This window comes from Macaca fascicularis, chromosome 8 (genome assembly GCF_037993035.2).
Source record: "Macaca fascicularis isolate 582-1 chromosome 8, T2T-MFA8v1.1".
Classification (NCBI taxonomy): Eukaryota; Metazoa; Chordata; class Mammalia; order Primates; family Cercopithecidae; genus Macaca; species Macaca fascicularis.
The window spans coordinates 7,660,616-7,683,300 of record NC_088382.1 but is presented as its reverse complement, the minus strand read 5'-3'; the positions used below and the strand labels follow the sequence as shown (position 1 = coordinate 7,683,300).

General features: G+C 42.6%; 1 protein-coding gene and 1 pseudogene across 1 annotated transcript; one reads left to right on the top strand and one right to left on the bottom strand.

Moving 5' to 3' along the window:
• Nucleotides 1-16,348: 16,348 nt before the first annotated feature.
• LOC102124519 (60 kDa heat shock protein, mitochondrial pseudogene) lies at nt 16,349-18,121 on the bottom strand (annotated as a pseudogene).
• Nucleotides 18,122-20,030: 1,909 nt separating this feature from the next.
• Nucleotides 20,031-22,176, top strand: LOC135964516 (defensin beta 4A-like). Its single transcript, XM_065518671.2, has 2 exons — nt 20,031-20,198; nt 21,934-22,176. The coding sequence occupies exons 1-2, from the start codon at nt 20,141-20,143 to the stop codon at nt 22,068-22,070; spliced, it is 195 nt and encodes a 64-aa protein (XP_065374743.1). The 5' UTR covers nt 20,031-20,140; the 3' UTR covers nt 22,071-22,176.
• The last annotated feature ends 509 nt before the right edge of the window (nt 22,177-22,685 follow it).

Sequence of the window (22,685 nt, the reverse complement as noted above, 5' to 3'; positions counted from 1 at the left end):
TTTCTTCTACGCACACTTTTAGACGGAGTAGACCGTATGCATTACATAATTGAACCAAGCATTGGTTCAATATAGAAGTTTGACAACTCGATGGACACCTCACTCTCTCTTCTGAGCCAATATGAAGGAGCCCAGTAGCTTGTAAATCTCATCTCCTCACTGCTTTCCATGCTACAACTGCTAAGACTGTGGTTGAAACCTGTTAGGTGACTTTTTAAATAAAAGTCAGAAATTTTGATTTTATCTAAAGAAAGTAGTACAGAATGTCATTTTCTAAATTTTTATATTGAAAGGGTAGATACTGCAACCTAGAAAATTCTAGATAATCTTAAGGCCCAGCCTATACTGTAGGAGCTACTGCTGCAGACACTCTGCCCCAGGACTTTTCCGATCGGAGGCCCTGAGAACAGTCCCTGCCACGAGGCCACCGCAGGTTCACAGTCCAGAGACGGCCCATGGAAAGCAACTTTTAACCGGGACATCTAACCTTCATTTTCTCCTTGATATTATGGAAATAAAATAAAAACCATGAAAGGATAAAAGAGGGAGAGTGGAAGGGAAGGATAGAGAGAAGGAAAAAGAAAATTTGAGACTAAAACTTAAACAATTAATCACATAGATATTATATTGTGAAAGTATCATTTACCAATTTTATTTATGAGTCCTGGGTGTTTCGAGAAGAACGGGGCTCTGAGTGGCACCAGAGACCTCAAATTTTCCAACACCTAGAACAGTATCATGAAGGAAGGCAGGGAAGTAGGGAGGCAGGGAGGGAGGCAGGGAGGCAGGGAGGCAGGTAGGGATGGAGGGAGGGAGGCAGGAAGGGAGGGAGGCAGGGAGGCAGGCAGGGAGGGAAGAAGGGAGGGAGGCAGGGAGGGAGGGAGAGAGGCAGGGAGGCAGGGAGAGAGGGACAGAGACAGGGAGAGAAAAAAAAAGAAGAATGAGATTGAAACCAGGACTTAGATATTAGAAACAACCCATTACAAAAGTTTATTTCTGTGGTTAATTGTGGTTTTCAACTGTAAGTTACATGGTGTTAATTTCACATTGAACAATTTCTGTGAGTTGTATCTTTTTATCCCTTCTCAGATAAAATACTTAACAGACTAAATGATTTGAAAAGCAAAAAGTTACTGGCTTGTGTGTTAAAACGGAGGTAGGGTGGCTTTGATCTTATCTACTTGTGGTGGAGCTGAAGTCACAAGAGAACATTACCAAGCTCCTACCAGACACCACCGGGAGACCCTGGTCACTCAGGAGAGATCAGGGTCTTTCACAATCAGATTCGACCAAAACAAACATCCCCCAAACCACAGCAGTGCCAGTTTCCATGTCAGAAACTTCGATCCAAATGATTGACTCGCATCTCATGGAAAAGCCCTGGCTTCAGAAAGAAGTCCACTGCAGATCTATTCAAGGCAATACAGACACAGCGTTTGTGTTTTTGCAACATGAGTTTTGAGTTCTAACACGATGTTTGCTCTTTGTGTGTTTTTTTCCTGTTAGGTGTTTTTGGTGATATAAGGAATCCTGTTACCTGCGTTAGGAGTGGTGCCATATGTCTTCCAGGCTTTTGCCCTAGAAGGTATAAACATATTGGCGTCTGTGGTGTCTCTGCAATAAAATGCTGCAAAAAGCCATGAGGAGGCCAAGAAGTTGCTGTAACTGATGTGGATTCAGAAAGGGCTCCCTCATCAGAGATGTGTGACATGTAAACAAAATTAAACTGTGGTGTTCAGATTTACGGAATCTTGATCCTAGTCATTGTGGTCATTGTGTGGTGCTGGTTTGGGCAGGCCAATCTCTAACATCCTTGGAACACCCTTTTCTGCTCTCCAGGCAAGGGTCAGGGATGCCACAGTGGGGCTTGGAGTGCTTTCCAGGGTACAGGCATCTGTATTATTTGGATCCCTTGACCTTCCCAGTTATTCCCGACAATTTCATAGAACGTGTGCTTTGCTCCTCCTGCACCCTCCCCTTGTATGCCTACCCCACGTCTTCCCTAAAAAAAGCAAGCCCTACTCAAAGACCACTTTCCTCATGGAATCATAGCGGATCTGCCAAGGGAGGGGATGCCCAGTCCTCTGTTCTTCACAAGGACTCCCTTCTTCTGGTTAAGATTTCTTATGCAATTACGCCTCCTGCAGAGGTGCATGAATTTTTAATTCTCCATTTAGCTATGAGAGTTCTACTGGTGTGGACTTTGTCTTATTCATTTATGTGCTGGTCATTCATAAGCTATTTCACAAATTGGATGGCAAAATGCAGTTGTAAAAGGGTTTACTTACATACAAACATAATAGGATCCAAGTAAATGCTCTTAAAAACAAGTCTTTTGGAGGGCATAATTAAATGAGGACAGTATACCATGGGACACAAGCAGAGGGGAGCAAACCTCAAGAAGAAAGACACATCAACTCTAAAGGGAAGCATCAGGATAGTTCCATGGCCCTGCTCTCTCTCCTTGGGAGGGTTTGCTCTTTCAGTCATGAACTTTGTGGGTGTATCCTACATGCAGAAGAAGCTCTCTATTTCTTCACATTGACGCTGCACTAAATGTGCATATCATCGACCTCTGGAAAAATGAACCTTAGTTCCAAAATAATCCATTGTCTTTCCTCATCTCAAGACAGAAAAAAGTAACCAGCCCTTGTTAGAGTAAAAGCATTTTTATCTGGATGCAGATTTTATCCAGATGTGATGACAGAGCCAGGACTAGGGTGAAGCGAGGGAGGCTCTGGCCTCAGGTATAAAATATAAGCACTTAGATACTCCATACTTAAGATAGATGATCTCATAATGCGATAGATTTTTTTAAAAATCATAGTCATGAAAAAAATCATATAATCAACAAAATGTCCAAAATGTAAATCAAGGCAGGGTCTAATCCTATAATTGTCCAACTCAGTTGCACTCACCTACCTTGATACCAGGACAGTCAGACCCTGCTTTTATTTAGTCATTTACTATTCATCATGTATAGATTGTTATTTTGAACAAATTAGTGGATTTCCTGATTCCCGGAAGCATATATCAGTTGATTGTGTAAAAGAAGCGGAGCTTCACAAAAAAAAATTAAAATGTCACCATGACAATGGCATTCATTCCTATGTTATAGGGGAAGCAGCAAAACTCTCTTAGGAAGAAACTCTCCTTTTATTTGAGAAGACCCTTTAATGGCCATTTGGGTCTTGAAAGACAGGACAGGGAGGAAGACTCCCATGGAGACCAGCATCCTGTGGCATTGAGAAGACCGAGGTCAAAGCTCACACAACACAATACTCCCCGTGTTAGTCTGTGTGTGTTGCTCTAAAGGAATACCTGAGGTGGATAATACGTCAGGAAAGGAAGTTATTTTGGCTCACTATTCTGCAGGCTGTGTGAGAAGCATGATACCAGCATCTGCCCCTCATTAGTCCTCAATCAGCCCTCAGTCCTAGTGGAAAGTGAAGTGGGAGCAGTAATATCACCTGGTGAGAGCAGAGCGAGAAGGTGAAAGGAGGTCCCAGACTCTTTTAAACAACTACATGTTGTATGAAGTCGGAGCAAGAACTCAATCATTATTGGGATGAAAGCACTTAGTCATTCGTCAGGGATTCACCCCGCAACTCAAATCCTCCCCACCAGATTCCACTTCCAACATTGAGGATTAGATTTCAGCATGAGGTTTCGAGGGGACAAATATCTGAAAAATATTATTCTTCCCCTGGCCCCTCAAATCTCATGTCCTTCTCACATTGCAAAATACAATCATCCCTTCCCAAGCACTTCCAAAAGTCTTAACTCCTTCTGGCATTAACTGAATCAAAAGTCCAAAGTCCAAAGTCTCATCCTCTGAGACTCAAGTTCCTTCCACCTTTTAGCCTGTCCTATCAAAAATAAGTTATTTCCTTTCAAGTTACAATGATGGTTCAGGCATTGGCTAAACACCACCATTCCAAAAGGCAGACACTGGACAATAAAAGGGATTACAGGCCCCACACATGTCAGAAACTCAGCAGGGAAGCTGTTAAACCTCAAAGCTCCAAAACAATTCTTGATTCCATGTTCAGTATTCTGGTGTGAGGGTGGGCTCTGAAGACCTTGGGCAGCTCTGCCCCTGTGGCTTTCCAGGGTGCAGCCCACATGGCTCCTGTCACAGGTCAGAATCTGATGCCTGTGGCTCTTCCATGCTGAGGGTACAAGCTGTCAATGGTGCTCCTATTCTCAGGTCTGGAGGGCAGTGTTCCCCTTCCCTCAGCTCCACTAGGCAGTGCCCCACTGGGGATACTGTGTGGGGAATCCAACCCCTCATTTCCCATTAGCACTGTGCTAGCAGAATTTTTCTGTTGGTATTCTCCCTCTGCAGCAGTTTTCTGCCTGGAGAACCAGGCTTGGCCACACATCCTCTGAAATGTAGGTGGAAGCTGCCAAGCCTCTTTCCTTTTTGTACTCTGCATACTTGCAGGCTTAACACCACATGAAAGCTGCCAAGACGTTATGGCTTTCACCCACTGAAACAGTGGCCAATCTGTACATTAGGCCCTTTGAGCTGAGGCTGGAGCCTGGGCAGCCAGGATGTGGGAACAGTGTCTTGAGGCTGAGCAGGGCAGCTGTGCCCTGGGTGTGGCCACTGAACCATTCTTTCCTCCTAGGCCTGTGGGTTGTAGTAGGAGGGCATGCCTCAAACTTTTCAAAAATGCCTTGTAAGCCTTTTCCCCATTGTCTTGGCCATTAGCACATGACTCCTTCTCAGTCATGGAATCTCTCTAGCAAGTGATTCTCCACAGCCCACTTACATTCCTCTTCTCAACATGCTTTTTCTTTCTCTACTAAATTCCTAGGCTGCAAATTTTCCAAACTTTTATACTTTGCTTCCCCTTTAAATATAAGTTCCATATTTAAATCATTTCTTTTTTCCTGTGTCTCACTGTAAGCTTGTAGAAGCAGCCACATATCTTGAGTACTTTGCTCCTTGGAGATTACTTAGACCAGACACTCTAGGTAATCACTCTAAAGTTCAACTTTGCATAAATCTCTAGGACATGGACACAATGCGGCCAAGCTCTATACTAGGGTGTAACACTGGTGACCCTTGTCAATTCCCAATAACTTCCACTTTTCCATCTTACACCTGATAGCCTGGACTTCACTGTCCATATCTCTATGAGCACTTTGGTCACATACATTTAACAAGTTTCTAAAGAGTTCCAACTTTCCCTCATCTTCCTATCTTTTGCTGGGCTCTGCAAACTCTTTCAGCCTCTGCCAGTACCCAGTGATAAAGCCACTTCCATATTTTCAGCTGTCTTTACAGCAATACCCCCTGAACAGTACCAATTTTCTGTGTCAGTTTGTTTATACTGCTATAAAGGAATACCTAATGCTTGGTAGTTCATAAGGAAAAGAAGTTTATTTTGGTTCCCTATTCTGTAGGCTGTATAAGTAGCATGGTGCCAGCATCTGCTCCTTTTGAGGCCTCAGAAAGCTTCCATCTGGGTAGGAAAGGGAAGGGGGAACAGGAGTATCACAAGTCAGGAGAAGGAGCCAGAGTTGGGGAGGTGCCACACTGTGTTAAACAATCAGATCTCCCATGACTCAAATAAGGAACTCACTGATTATCTCTAGGACAACAGCAAGTCATTCATGAGGGATCCACCCCAATGACCAAGAGACCTCCTGCCAAGTGCCAACTCCAAGACTGGGGATTACATTTCAACATAGTATTTGGAGAGTACAAACACCCAACCTGTATCAGACCCCAATTTCCAGTGCACATATCAGAGAGTGGGCCAGTGAAAGAAGCATTGATCTTGACTGTTGTAGAAAAGAAGAATGCCTTCACTCTTGGGCTATGTTATGATGTGTGCGCACTTGGGCTAAGACTTCCCCAGGCCAAAAAAAGTGAAGACTCTGGGAAGGAGTGAGTGGCAATTTCAGGAAGACAGACAAGTCTTGAAAAGTCTTCATCTCCACAGTAAAGTGGAGAGAACTCAGAGTCCTCAGAAAGCCATCAGCAAGTAGTGGTGCTAGTCAGCTCTAGATTAAACTATTCTGCAACTACTGCTCCAAGACATTTTCAAGCCATTCCTGAAACAAACAAACCAATGTATAAAAACCCAAAAATGAAACAAATAATGTCTAGCATTCTTTGGGGGGGGGGGAATACCAAAATTGTTATTCAGCAATTTAAGCTGGGCAGTTGTGGCGGTTCATGCCTGTAATCTCAGCACTTTGGAAGGCCAAGACAGGTGAATCACTTGAGGACAGGAGCTCGAGACCAGCCAGGCCAACCTATGTCTATGAAAAATACGAAAATTAGCTGGGCATGATGGCACAGGCCTGTAGTCCCAGCTACTCAGGAGGCTGGGATAAGAGAATTGCTAAAATCAATGAGGCAGAGGTTTTGTGACCTGAGATTGCACCACTGCATTCCAGCGTGGGCAACGGAGGAAGACCCTGTTTCCTAATTTTAAAAAATAAAATAGGCTTTATTATATACCGAATCCAATCAAAAATTTCCAAGCATGAAAAGAAGTAGGAAAATATGGCCCATAACTAGGAGAAAAGTCATTCAGTAAAAACAAACCCAATAATGACAAAGGTACTGGGATTAGAAAAAGGAATGTAAAGGATCTATTACAAAAGTTATAAATATGTCAAGGGCTGAAGAGTAAACCTTTTTGATGAGGAAGAACACATGTAAAGTTCAATATGGACCTTCCAGCAATAAAACAAAATGAGCATGTGAACAAAAAATATTCTGAATTGGATTTAGGACATATGACAGCATAGAAGAAAGGATCAGTAAGGCTGGGTCTACATTAACACAAACAAATGAGGAAATGAAGCAAAGGGAGAAAATAAAAGTCTGGATAAAAAATAAACAGTGCACTTCATAGAAATATCAAGCAATCCAGCACCTACGTGTGTGTGAAGGCAGAGAGAAGTTCCAGGAGAAAATATAAAGTTAATGAAATAATAGCCTATTTTTATTAATGTCGTGAGACTAGAAACATACAAATTTGGTACTGAAAGATATCCAAGAAGAATAATTATTTTAAAAAAACAGAACAAGTATATCATAATTACACAAGTTCATTTTCAGACTGCTGTAAAGATCTACCTGAGACTGGATAATTAGAAATAAAAGAGGTTTCTTTGACTCACAGTTATTCAGGATTAACAGAAAGTATGGCTAGGAGGCCTCGGGAATCTCACACTCATGATGGAAGGTGAAGTGGAAGCAAGCAAGTCTACCATGGTGTCAGACAAAAGAGAGAGGAAGAGAGAAGAAGAGAGACAGAGCACAAGAGCAAGCACAGAAGGAAACTGCCACTTATAAAACCATCCCATCTGGCCGGGCGCAGTGGCTCAAGCCTGTAATCCCAGCACTTTGGGAGGCCGAGACGGGCGGATCACGAGGTCAGGAGATCAAGACCATCCTGGCTAACACGGTGAAACCCCGTCTCTACTAAAAAAAAATACAAAAAAACTAGCCGGGCGAGGTGGCAGGCGCCTGTAGTCCCAGCTACTCGGGAGGCTGAGGCAGGAGAATGGTGTAAACTCGGGCGGCGGAGCTTGCAGTGAGCTGAGATCCGGCCACTGCACTCCAGCTTGGGCGACAGAGCGAGACTCTGTCTCAAAAAAAAAAAAAAAAAAAAAAAAACCATCACATCTCTTGAGAATTCACTCACTATCATGAGAACAGCATGGCAGAAATCACCTCCCCATGATCAACACCTGCCACCAGGTCCCACTCCCCACACTGGAGATTATGGAATTACAATTCCAGATGAGATTTGGGTAGGGACACAGAGCCAAACCGTAAATAATCAAATTGTTTTGAATCAAAAATAATGAGAAAATCTTAAAAACATGCTGAGATAAGACACTGCTACACAAGTACAAAAAATAAAGTGACATACTTAAGTACCAAATGAAGAAAACTATGTCAACATAGAACCCTCACAAGCAAAAATACATTTCTAGATCAATGCTAAACACAGATTCCAATAATAAGTAAAGGCATTTTCTCTTCTTTGTTTTTTTTTGTTTTTTTTTTTTTTGTTTTTTTTTTAAGGAGATCGGAGTCTCGCTCTGTCACCCAGGCTGGAGTGCAGTGGTGCGATCTCGGCTCACTGCAACCTCTGCCTCCTGGGTTCACGCCATTCTCCTGCCTCAGCCTCCCAAGTAGCTTGGACTACAGGGGCCTGCCACCATGCCTGGCTAATTATTTTGTATTTTTAGTAGAGACAGGGTTTCACCATGTTAGCCAGGAAGGTCTTGATCTCCTGACCTCGTGATCCACCCACCTCGGCCTCCCAAAGTGTTGGGAACTATAGGTGTGAGCCACCACACCCGGCCTTGGGTGAATTTCTTAATGTCCAGGTGTCCTTGACTGAGAGATGGTAGACTAGGTTCATTCCAAGCAAATGACATTATTTGTGTGCATAGAGGGGGATGCAGAAGGCCAAGCATTTTCTAATGACAACAACAAAACTAAGAGAATTCCTCACTAGCAAACTTGTAGTATAAAACAAGACCCAAATGCATGCTGTCTATAAAAACCCAATGTCTTTATCAAATATAAGGACAAAGATAGGTTGATAGTAAAGGAGTGGAAAGAATTATAGTACAGAATCATTAATCTAATGAAAACAGAATTAGCTGTATTGGCTAATTGGTTATAAATCAAAGTAGATTTTACAGCAAGGTGTATTATTACTGGTAAAGAGGCTATGTTTTCCAATCATAAAGTTGTTAAGTCACCAAGAACAGATATTATTATTATTAAATTAGTATGCACCTAATAAGAGAATCTCAAAGTCTTTAAAAAGAAATTAATAGAACTAAGAGAAGAAATTTAAAAATTAACAATTACCATTGAATAATTCAGTATTGATGGAATGTACCTAAAAATAATAAGAGCTGTTTATGACAAAACCACAGCCAATATCATACTGAATGGGCAAAAACTGGAAAAATTCCCTTTGAAAACTGGCACAAGACAGGGATGCCCTCTCTCACCACTCCTATTCAACATAGTGTTGGAAGTTTTGGCTAGGGCAATAAGGCAAGAGAAAGAAATCAAGGGTATTCAGTTAGGAAAAGAAGAAGTCAAATTGTCCCTGTTTGCAGATGACATGATTGTATATTTAGAAAACCCCATTGTCTCAGCCTAAAATCTCCTTAAGCTGATAAGCAACTTCAGCAAAGTCTCAGGATACAAAATTAATGTGCAAAAATCACAAGCATTCTTATACACCAGTAACAGACAAACAGAGAGCCAAATCATGAATGAACTTCCATTCACAATTGCTTCAAAGAGAATAAAATACCTAGGAATCCAACTTACAAGGGATGTAAAGGACCTCTTCAAGGAGAACTACAAACCACTGCTCAGTGAAATAAAAGAGGACACAAACAAATGGAAGAACATACCATGCTCATGGATAGGAAGAATCAATATCGTGAAAATGGCCATACTGCCCAAAGTTATTTATAGATTCAATGCCATCCCCATCAAGCTACCAATGACTTTCTTCACAGAATTGGAAAAAACTGCTTTAAAGTTCATATGGAACCAAAAAAGAGCCCGCATCACCAAGACAATCCTAAGTCAAAAGAACAAAGCTGGAGGCAACATGCTACCTGACTTCAAACTCTACTATAAGGCTACAGTAACCAAAACAGCATGGTACTGGTACCAAAACAGAGATATAGACCAATGGAACAGAACAGAGTCCTCAGAAATAATACCACACATCTACAGCCATCTGATCTTTGACAAACCTGAGAGAAACAAGAAATGGGGAAAGGATTCCCTATTTAATAAATGGTGCTGGGAAAATTGGCTAGCCATAAGTAGAAAGCGGAAACTGGATCCTTTCCTTACTCCTTATATGAAAATTAATTCAAGATGGATTAGAGACTTAAATGTTAGACTTAATACCATAAAAACCCTAGAAGAAAACCTAGGTAGTACCATTCAGGACATAGGCATGGGCAAGGACTTCATGTCTAAAACACCAAAAGCAACGGCAGCAAAAGCCAAAATTGACAAATGGGATCTCATTAAACTAAAGAGCTTCTGCACAGCAAAAGAAACTACCATCAGAGTGAACAGGCAACCTACAGAATGGGAGAAAATGTTTGCAATCTACTCATCTGACAAAGGGCTAATATCCAGAACCTACAAAGAACTCAAACAAATTTACAAGAAAAAAACAAACAACCCCATCAAAAAGTGGGCAAAGGATATGAACAGACATTTCGCAAAAGAAGACGTTCATACAGCCAACAGACACATGAAAAAATGCTCATCATCACTGGCCATCAGAGAAATGCAAATCAAAACCACAATGAGATACCATCTCACGCCAGTTAGAATGGCAATCATTAAAAAGTCAGGAAATAACAGCTGCTGGAGAGGATGTGGAGAAATAGGAACACTTTTACACTGTTGGTGGGATCGTAAACTAGTTCAACCATTATGGAAAACAGTATGGCGATTCCTCAAGGATCTAGAACTAGATGTACCATATGACCCAGCCATCCCGTTACTGGGTATATACCCAAAGGATTATAAATCATGCTTCTATAAAGACACATGCACATGCATGTTTATTGCAGCACTATTCACAAGAGCAAAGACTTGGAATCAACCCAAATGTCCATCAGTGACAGATTGGATTAAGAAAATGTGGCACATATACACCATGGAATACTATGCAGCCATCAAAAAGGATGAGTTTGTGTCCTTTGTAGGGACATGGATGCAGCTGGAAACCATCATTCTTAGCAAACTATCACAAGAACAGAAAACCAAACACCGCATGTTCTCACTCATAGGTGGGAACTGAACAATGAGATCACTTGGACTTGGGAAGGGGAATATCACACACTGGGGCCTATCATGGGGAGGGGAGAGGGGGGAGGGATTGCATTGGGAGTTATACCTGATGTAAATGACGAGTTGATGGGTGCTGACGAGTTGATGGGTGCAGCATACCAACATGGCACAAGTATACATATGTAACAAACCTGCACGTTATGCACATGTACCCTAGAACTTAAAGTATAATAATAATAAATAAATAAATAATAAAAAATAAATTTAAAAAGATGTATCATATTAGAAGATTTTTTAAAAAAATGAATATTTCAACTCTTTTTTCTTTGAAATGGTTTTTTTTTTTTTTTAGCAGAAAAGTATAAATAAAGATAGAGAAGACTTGAAAAACAGTATCATCCATTGCGACCTATTTAAGCTTTACGGGACACTCCTCCCAATAACAGTAAAATGCATTAAAATATTATCTAAGAGAGCTCGTACTGGTCTAAGAAACAAAAAATCAAAGCAATTTAAAATCATATGAAACACAATGTCTATCCACAGTGGAATGTATGAAGCTGTGATTAAAGGAAAATAGCTGGAAAATTCCCCACATATATGGACATTACTCAACATATTTCTAATGAGTCAAAGGAGAAATTTAAAAATGTTTTCACATGACAGCAAATGGAAACATAACATACCAAAATTTGTGGCAATACAGCTAAAGCAGTGCTTGGAGGGAAATTCATAACATTAACTGCTATTATAATGGGAAATAGAAAAGCTCAGAAATAGACAATCTAATATTCCACTGTAAAAATCCTGGGGGGAAAAAAGAACGAATGATGCTGAAAGTAAATAGGAAAACGAGTGAATAAAAAAGAATGTGGACAAAAAAGAGAACATTAAAAATAAATAAAAGAAAGCTAATTGCTTGAGAGAATGCATAAAATTGTGAGACCTCTCAATAGGTTCGTTAAGGGAAATTACTAGAAGTCTCAGGTGCACACCCAGGCTTCAGGCAGGCAGGAAACTGAGATTAATCTGCGTTTCAGGGTCAGATAGATGAGCCGCCAACAGGTGGCAGTAACTGCGCGCTGATTCCCTCACCTCCTGCAGATCAGGCCAGGCTCTGGACTCAGCACTCAGCTCAGAAGATGAGAGACATTGACAGTAGCTCCATGGACTCTGGCCTTAGGCAGAGCATTACTGTAGCTTTGGCGTTGTAGGAAGAGGAAGAGCGGAGGTTATCAGGACACCATGTGGCAGTGGTAAGGAATATGGACTTTGAAGAGAGGGGGATTTTATTTCAAATTGCATCTCTGCCACTTAGTAGCCAGGTGACTTTGAATATGTCCTCTAACCTTTCTAGGTTCCAGGACCTGCCTCTGTAAACCAGGGTAATACCGCCCTGGCATGTTTGTTTCGGAGATCAAAGGAGATAACTTGTATAAAAATGGGCACAGCAGGGCCGGCTACAAAATTCCCAAGGCTCAGTGCAAAATGGACATGCGGGGCACCTTGTTCGAAGAACAGCAGAAGAAAGTGTCGTGAAAGGTGGGAGGATATTCAGCTTTCTCAAGCCAATATTTTTTATCATTTGAAAAACGTAATAGGGATAATATTTATAGAAGAGTAACAACAGAATCACATAAATCCCCACCAGAAATCAGTGTCATAGTTTTAATAGAATAAATAGTAATACTTTATTAATTGGATCTCGATAAATCAAAAAAAAATTTCTGGCCAACGTTTCTGTCAATTAATTTATGAGGTCATCAAACTTTATGCCTTGAACAACTTCATTTTTCCTTTTGAAAAGAATCTGCTGAAGCAACTGTTTCTGGAATATTATCTAAGTTCTCACAGCACTGCGATAAATTATTTTGACACAAATTTTTAGTATATCTGGAGCTGGTGGTTCTTGTGGAACTATTTTTGTCAAAGGATTAAACTCTTTAAGCAAATCAGTTTTATGGAAGTTTGAATTTAATTTTAAGTGTAAATTTCTCCAGTGGAATTTGGATGCATCTTCTGACATGGTCTGTAAGCTGCAGAGGCCCACAGCTGACCAAATGTGGCATCATGATTTGTAACTTATTCAAAACTCTTGTTTTTGAATTCTATTGTTGTATCTTTAACAACAAGAAGAACTTTATTTTTAAAATTGCTCTTCTTGTTAATAATTGATTGATCGGAAGTTTTCTTTTCTCTCCTTTTCTTTCTTTCTTTTTTTTTTTTTTTTTTTTTTGAGATATGGTCTCCATCTGTTGACCAGAGATTACCATGGCTCACTGCAGCCTCAAACTCCTGAACTCATGTGATCCTCCTTCCTCAACTTCCCAAGTAGCTAGACTAGGGAAATGTGCCACTGTGCTCAGCTAATCTTTGTTGTTGTTTTTTTTTTAAGATGCGCTCTAAGTATACAGCCCAGGGTGGTCTCCAACACATGGCTTCAAACATTCCTCAAATCTCAGCTTCACAATGTGCTGGGATAACAAGTGTGACCCACCATGCCCGTCCCATCAGAGGTTTCATGACTATCATTATATATTTAATTTCTATTTCTGTCCCTTGGATAATTCCTTGAAGAACCCTAAACTCTCTGAGGAATTCCAAGAACTCCATAGTATACTCTCTTCTTGGTATACTCTCTCTCTGGTATACTCTATTGCTGGTATACTCTATCAGTGGTATACTCTATCCCTGGTATACTCTATCCCTGGTATACTCTATTGCTGGTATACTCTATTGCTGGTATACTCTATCCCTGGTATACTCTATCCCTGGTATACTCTATCCCTGGTATACTCTATCCCTGGTATGCTCTATCACTGGTATACTCTATTGCTGGTATACTCTATCGCTGGTATACTATATCCCTGGTATACTCTATTGCTGGTATACTCTATCCCTGGTATACTCTATCCCTGGTATACTCTATCCCTGGTATACTCTATTGCTGGTATACTCTATTGCTGGTATACTCTATCCCTGGTATACTCTATCCCTGGTATACTCTATCCCTGGTATACTCTATCCCTGGTATGCTCTATCACTGGTATACTCTATTGCTGGTATACTCTATTGCTGGTATACTCTATCCCTGGTATACTCTATCCCTGGTATACTCTATCCCTGGTATACTCTATCCCTGGTATGCTCTATCACTGGTATACTCTATTGCTGGTATACTCTATCGCTGGTATACTATATCCCTGGTATATGCTACTGCTGGTATACTCTATCACTTGTTTACTCTATCCCTGGTATACTCTATCCCTGGTATACTCTATTGCCATCTCCACAGGCACACTTTTGTTTTGTGATTCTCTCCTCCCAATTTGCTATCTGAGCTCCTATGGTTCCTGTCTTGGTGCTCAAGTCAGGGGGTAAGCATTTGTGCAGAAGCTCCAAGGATGACTCTGAGAAAGCACAGTCACAGAGGTGTTGGTGCTGCCTCCAAACAGAGACCCTCCTTTCACCCCAGGGCTGAGGACACTACGGCGGCTGCTGCTGCCACCTCCCATCCCGGTCCAGACATGCCTGGGCTATTCCAAGAATGTCTATGCTCAGGGCATCAAGCTCTAGTATGTGGCCTTCATGTCCCTGGGCCTGAGCCTGCCCACCTTGTCTCCCCTCATAGCCACTCTGCCCATGTGCCTACTCCATTGTCTCAGTGAGCTTCACTTACAAAACACAAGTTCACAGAAAAAACTGAGGAAGTCAGGGGGCTATCAGCAGAGCCTGCCACCAGGCACCGGCCCTTCTGAGAGTAAGTCCCTGTGTCACTGCCCTGCACTCAAGCCCACGAAGCTGGCCCTGCCTCCGGAATTGAGAACCAGTAAAACTGCTTCTGTTACTTAACATTGAGGACATAATGCACAGAAATTTTGTTTTCTAGATCATAGATACGAGAGGCTTTGCTTTCTGGGAGCCTATCTATAGGAATGAGGGTTTCCACTCTTGCCTGAGGAAGTGAACCATTTTGCCACAAAGAAACAGCCTGAAATTCTCTCCCCAGTGACAGAAGGAGGTACAGGGACACAGCATGGGTCATGTTCCATTAAAAGACAGCACAGTGAGTCTATTTATCAGTCAAACTTGCTGGTTCCCATTTTATACAAAACCTGGCTTTGCTTTTACCTCATTAATAATAAAAAAAAAAGTCATTTATATCTTAACATGTCTCCAAATCCTAGAATTGCTGCATCTCTGGTTTTGGTGAAGAACCCCATGGTTCCGCCAGTGGACAGTCTTCCTTGCTGAAACAGGATAATAACCCATCCTTTAAAACAAAGATGCCCCTCTACTGGTCCTTATCAAACACACTTCATCACTAGGATGAGCACAGCTGTGAAGGAGTCTCATTGGGCTGTGCCAAGATAAAAGAAGCAGCTGCAACCACTGGAATCTTCATGGGAACAGTCAGCTCAGCTGTCCTTGAGCGACCAGGCCCATGTTACCATAGCCCTGGTGGCTTCTTCCCCACGGGCACAGAGGCGCTGCATGTCACAGTGACTTTCCTATTTCAGAGCAATTTTACCTCCTTCTCTAACAAGGCCTCACAAAAGTACTGAGATCTAGAGAGGACAACAAGTATAAAACCACAATGCTATCGGTGGTTCCTGGGATTGGAACTGCTGTATAGGAAAAAATTCACTCTCTGATATGGGTGAGTTTTTAAATGTGAGTGTATTACTTTTATAATAATAATGCTAATCATAGGAGTCATTAAGAACGTATCAATCAGGAGTGATGCCACACATGAAAAAGATGGGAACCAGTCCCTTAATTCAAACTCTAAGCCCCAGTAAGCTTCTTCTCATAGTACCATGACATTTCCTTAAGAATATCTACTCAACAAATTAAGAGATATGACAGCCTAATTCAATATGCAAATCTAGATTAACTTGTATCCGGAAACATCAACAGCCATGAAGCCATAGTTGGAACAACTGGAGAAATGTGAAATATTGACAAGATAATAAATAATATCGAAGAATTGTTTTCTTAACATGTGTAAATTGTATTGTGCTTGATGTGGGAATTTTCCCTCATATGTAAGGGATTCATGCTGAGATAATTACCGTGAAGTGTCATGATGTTTGCCTCTTACTTTCTTTTTTTTAACTTTAAACAAATTTTTATTACACAAAGGTTTTCACATAATTGGGTGTTTCTCTACTATGAGCACAATTATTCTCACTCTGCACAGAAAGGCTGCTTAACTTCTCATCTGGTGGTGGCAAGCACTGAAGTCCTGATTTGAACAGAACAGTAGTAAAAATGACTCAGTGATTTAAGTTGAAAGCCGTGCGTTGGTACATGACTCTTGTACCCAGTATCAGGAATGTACAACATTTTTTCATCCAAAAAAGAAAATAAATTATCCGTAGGCATGGATAATGATAGCTGTAAACTGTGATAGATTTTGTCAGCTGAAACAAGTAGCCAATGGTTATAGTGGTTTCTTAAACATCAGCCAATCTTTTCTTCGTTTTCTCCAACTGACTTCTCTGAAGTTATTGGTGAGGAACACTGCCTTGGGCTTCCTGTCACAATTCATTAATAAAGGTAAAGCACTACTCTAGGAATTAGAACAGGTCACCTCCCATATCACCTCCCATTCCACACATTGCACCCATTCCAGGGCCATTCCCTTCTTTAGGAATTTCTGTGACTACAACATCTGCTGTAGTTAACAGAGCGACCATGCCAGCAGCATCCAATAAAGCAATTCTCACTACCTTTGTTGAGTCAACAATGCCTTTTCCCACTATATTCACAAAATCTCCCAACATAGTATCATAACCAACTTTTGAGGAACTTTGCATAATTTTCTCAACTATCAAAGATTCTGCAACCCCTGCATTCTTAGCAATGGTCATTGCTGAAATTTTGAGTGTTTTTAAAATAATTTCTATACCAATTTTTTGATCTTCGTTAGCTGGAGTCAATGAGTCCAGGCTGGAATGCACCAAAGCAGGGCACAACCCCCTCCCTAAACAATGCCTTCTTCAACGGCAGCTCTTGTAGCATCAAGGGCACCTGTAACTCTGTCTTTTCATTCACTTCAACATCACTTGTCCCACCAACCTTCAGCACAGCTACTCCATCTGAAAATTTCTCCAGCTGTTCATTCAGTTTTTCCTTTTCGTATTCACTAGTGGTGACATGTGACTGGTCAATGATTTCTTGAATACATTTTTCAATTGGAGCCTTGTTACCTTTTCCTTTTAAGAGCATGGCATCGTCTTTGATCACAGTGACCTCTCCAACTTCTCCTAAGTCACGAGGCTGAACATCTTCAAGATTTAGTGTCAGTCCCCTTCTCCAAGCACTGCACCACCAGCAGCAATATCTTTAAGCTGATTCTTTCTATTGTCACCAAACCCTGGAGCTTTGACTGCCACAACCTGAAGATCAACCTTTAGCCTATTGGAGACAAGTGTACTTAGAGCTTCTCCATCAATGTCTTCAGCAATTATGACCAAAGATTTACGGTGAGCACTGGCAATTTCAAGAGCAGGTACAATGGACTGGACACCAGAAATTTTCTTTTCACGCAACAGAACATAGGTATCCTGGAATTCACATTTCAGACCTTTTGATGTATTCATAAAGTATGGAGAAATATATCCTCTGTCAAATTTTCATGTCTTCAATAATTTCTCATTCATCGGTCAACGTTTTTCCAAACTTTACTGTGATGACACCTTTTCTTCTAACCTTTTTCATTGCATCAGAGATGATGTTACCAATGTGTCTGCATTTGCAGAAATTGTAGCAACCTGCACAATTTTCAGGTTTGGTCACAGATTCAGACTGCTTTTTAAGTTCAGCGAATACAACATCAACAGCTAACGTCACACCTCTTTTGATTTGCACTGGAATTAGCACCTTTGCTAACCTTCTGGAAGCCTTACTTGGAAAGAGAGGGTACCAGCACAGTAGCAGTGGGAGTGCCATCACCAGTCTCTTCATTTGTGTTATTGGCAACATCTTGGACAAGTTTAGCTCCATGGTTTTTATATTTATCCTTTAAGTCAATTGACTTTGCATCAGTCACACCATCTTTTGTTACTTTGGGACTTCCCCAGCTCTGTTCAGTAATCACTGTTCTTCCCTTTCGCCCCATTATAAGGCTACAGCATCGGTTAAAAGGCCTACACCTTGAAGCATTAAGGCTCGGACATTGGCACCAAATTGTACATCTTTGGCATCAGTCCGAGTGAGATGAGGAGCCAGTACCCTGGACACCGGGCTCATCTGGCAAAAGACTGTGGGTCATTGAAGCATTTCTGCGGGGCGGTGGCAGGACATGCGCATGGCGAGGCAGGTCATCAGCAGCAAGTGAGGGCTGCCCCTTACTTTCTAAAGGTGACATGCAAATATACCAAAAAAACAAAGGCCATAAATTATTAATTTAGGCAGAGCACATAAAGGTTTTATTTCCTATTCCGTTTCTCTGTATGCTTTCTTCACTAGGAAGAAATAGTTTTAGTGTCAGGAATGAATGAGTCTGCCCCTCAATTCCAGCCTGCTCAACACACAGGGAGACAAACCCCTGACAATCCGAGTGACTCCCTGGTGACTGAGCTCCAGCCCTGGATGCATATTTGTTTAGCAGTTCTGACAGCACCTGACCCAGCCCTCTCTTTGCATATGCCGTCAGAACCTTCTTTTTTTTTTGCTTTGAGACTGAGTCTTGCTCTGTCATAAGCGATTCCCGTGCCTCAACTCCCAAATACCTGGAATTATAGGCATAAGTCACCACGCCTGGCTAATTTTTGTATTTTTCATAGAGACGGGGTTTTTTCGTGTTGGTCAAACTGGTCTCATACTCCTGACCTCACGTGATCCACCTGCCTCGGCCTCCCATAGTGCTGGGATGACAGGCCTGAGCCACCATTCTAGGTCCAGAAACTTCCTTTTATAAAAATGTCATTAAGTATCTTGGCCACACAATATCATTACCAGCGTCCTTTAAATCCACCTCTGGCCTGACAGGAATCAGGGTTCTTCAGAACCTGACATTTTAAAGGAAGAGACCAGGCAGGCCATGAGTAAAGGCTCATCGTCCCCATGGCTCTGTCACAGCTGCACTGCCGAGACATCGCAGACACGGACACTGGGGCCTGCTTGTTTCTCAACCTGCCCTTAGAGCCAAAGAGGGAGGAACTAGGATGAAGGCCACTCATTTTCCCGAGAAAAGTCCTCTCCTGAGGGCCTGGCACAGGGCTCTGTCCGTTGCCTGTGGCCGCCGATTGCTCCTCTGGGTTGCGGAGAAAGGACAGGGTCCTGAGAGACCTCAGAGACTTCACACAGCCCTGAAAACATCGGGCTCCTTCAAAAGTGTGTCCCATCACCAACAAGGAGACTATGTGGAGGCCTTGCACCCCCACTCCATGCCGCTCCACCAAATCCCAGCAACAGTGAGCTCCCTTCACGCTGACGTCTGTAGAAAGCAGAGAAAGCCTGGCTCCCAGAGCCCTGAAGTCCTGTGGAGCTGACCTTCCCTGAGTGACGGCGTGAGCCTAAGGAATTCAACTGTGGGCCAAAGGCCACCTCCTGGCCCGGGCCTAGGTGGACTCTGAGGGGACACATGTAGTCACAATCCCACCCTCCATTCTCCTTCTCAGAGGGAGGAAGCGGGCACCCATCTGCCTCATCTCTGTCCCGGGCGGAAGATGGGGAGTTTCAGGGGAGCTTTCACATGAATTTCACTAGCTCGGATCACCTGGGAGGACGGGGCCCACCATGCTCCTGGTGCTGCCAGAAGCCCTGAGCCCCTCCAGGGTCCTTGAGTTTGAGCCAGCCCTGTATCAGCCCCAGGAGCTGAATGTTCCAGCAATGGGTAGAATTACATGGAAAGACCACTCAATTTGGCCTGAGACTGCCCACAAACACTCAGGAAAAACAGGGCGTCTCACAGAGTGGGCAGCAGGTGAGTGGCAGATTACAGGCCCTGAGTTTGAGTTTGTTCCCCTGTGAGACAGGTCCAGTCCCTCATTCTACTCAGACACTGGATTTTAAGTGGCGCAAGATAAGAGGAATTTTCTGGTCCCAAAGCAGGAGGATGGGATTTTCTGGGGTTTCCCGAGTCCAAATTTGCATAAGATCTGCTGCGTGTGCATTGTTCTTTGAGGACCATTCTCTGACTCACCAAAGTGGTTGAATTCTAATCCCTGTAATGAGCGTTGCAGCCAATACCAGTTCTGAACTCTACCCGGTGACCACGGGCCAGGACCTTTATAAGGTGGAAGGCTCGGTGTCTTCCCCAGACTCAGCTCCTGGTGAAGTTCCCAGCCATCAGCCATGAAGGCCCTGTATCTCCTCTTCTCGTTCCTCTTCATATTCCTGATGCCTCTTCCAGGTGAGGTGGGCCAGGGAAATGGGAGGTTGGAAAAATGGAAGAATGGGGTACAGGCTCCCTGTCTCCTCTCATATCCCTCCACCTATCTCTCCCTCATCCCTCTCTCTCCTGCCTCTCTCTCTCTCTGTCCCCTCCGTCCTTCTTTCCTGATTCTCTCTCTCCTTCCCTCTCTCTCTTGTTCTTTTATCTCTTTCTTTCTCCCTGTCTCCCCAGAGCATGACCTTCTTTCTCTCTCTTTCGTTTCTTCTACCCACGTTTTTAGACTGAGTAGACTGAATGCCCTACTTAGTTGAACCAAGCATTGCTTCCTTCATTAGAAAAGGAGCTTGAGAACCCGATGGACACCTCACTCTCTCTTCTAAGCCAATATGAAGGAGCCCAGTAGCTTGTAAATCTCATCTCCTCACTGCTTTTCACGTTACAACTGCTAAGACTGTGGTTGAAACCTGTTAGGTGACTTTTTAAATAAAAGTCAGAAATTTAATTTTATCTAAAGAAAGTAGTACAGAATGTCATTTTCTAAATTTTTATATTGAAAGGGTAGATACTGCAACCTAGAGAGTTCCAAATAATTTTAAGGTGCAGCCTATACTGTAGGAGCTACTGCTGCAGACACTCTGCCCCAGGACTTTTCCGATCGGAGACCCTGAGAACAGTCCCTGCCACGAGGCCACCGCAGGTTCACAGTCTAGAGGCGGCCCATGGAAAGCAACTTTTAACCGGGACGCCTAAGCTTCATTTTCTCCTTCATATTATGGAAATAAAATAAAAACCATGAAAGGATAAAAGAGGGAGAGTGGAAGGGAAGGATGGAGAGAGGGAAAAAGAAAATTTGAGACTAAAACCCAAAACAATTAATCACATAGATATTATATTGTGAAAGCGTCATGTTACCAATTTTATTTATGAGTCCTGGGTTTTTTGAGAAGAACGGGGCTCTGAGTGGCTCCAGAGACCTCAAATTTTCCAACACCCAGGACAGTATCATGAAGGAAGGCAGGGAGGCAGGGAGGCAGGGAGGGAGGTAGGGAGGCAGAGAGGGACGGAGGCAGAGAGGGAGAGAGGCAGGATGGCAGGCAGGGAGCAAAGGAGGGAGGGAGGCAGGGAGGGAGGGACAGAGGCAGGGAGGCAGGGAGGGAGGGAGAGAGGCAGGGAGGGATAAAAAAAGAAGAATGGGGTGAAACCAGGACTTAGATATTAGAAACAAGCAATTACAAAAGTTTATTTCTATGGTTAATTGTGGTTTTCAACTGTAAGTTACATGGTGTTAATTTCACATTGAACAATTTCTGTGAGTTGTATCTTTTTATCCCATCTCAGATCAAATACTTAACAGACTAAATGATTTGAAAAGCAAAAAGTTACTGGCTTGTGTGTTAAAACGGAGGTAGGGTGGCTTTGATCTTATCTACTTGTGGTGGAGCTGAAGTCACAAGAGAACATTACCGAGCTCCTACCAGACCCCACCGGGAGACGCCAGTCACTCAGGAGAGATCAGGGTCTTTCACAATCAGATTCGACAAAAACTAACATCCCCAAAACCACAGCAGTGCCAGTTTCCATGTCAGAAACTTCCATCCAAATGATTGACTCGCGTCTCATGGAAAAGCCCTGGCTTCAGAAAGAAGTCCACTGCAGATCTATTCAAGGCAATACAGACACAGCGTTTGTGTTTTTGCAACATGAGTTTTGAGTTCTAACACGCTGTTTGCTCTTTTTGTGTTTTTCCTGTTAGGTGTTTTTGGTGATATAAGGAATCCTGTTACCTGCCTTAGGAGTGGTGCCATATGTCATCCAGGCTTTTGCCCTAGAAGGTATAAACATATTGGCGTCTGTGGTGTCTCTGCAATAAAATGCTGCAAAAAACCATGAGGAGGCCAAGAAGCTGCTGTAACTGATGTGGATTCAGAAAGGGCTCCCTCGTCAGAGATGTGCGACATGTAAACAAAATTAAACTGTGGTGTTCAGATTTACAGAATCTTGATCCTAGTCATTGTGGTCATGGTGTGGTGCTGGTTTGGGCAGGCCAATCTCTAACATCCTTGGAACACCCTTTTCTTCTCTCCAGGCATGGGTCAAGGATGCCACAGTGGGGCTTGGAGTGCTTTCCAGGGTCACAGGCATCTGTATTATTTGGATCCCTTGACCTTCCCAGTTATTCCCGACATTTTTGTAGAACGTGTGCTTTGCTCCTCCTACACCCTCCCCTTGTATGCCTACCCCACATCTTCCCTAAAAAAAGCAAGCCCTACTCGAAGACCACTTTCCTCATGGAATCATAGCGGATCTGCCAAGGGAGGGGATGCCCAGTCCTCTGTTCTTCACAAGGACTCCCTTCTTCTGGTTAAGGTTTCCTATGCAATTACGCCTCCTACAGAGGTGCATGAATTTTTAATTCTCCATTTAGCTATGAGAGTTCTACTGGTGTGGACTTTGTCTTATTCATTTATGTGCTGCTCATTCATAAGCTATTTCACAAATTGGATG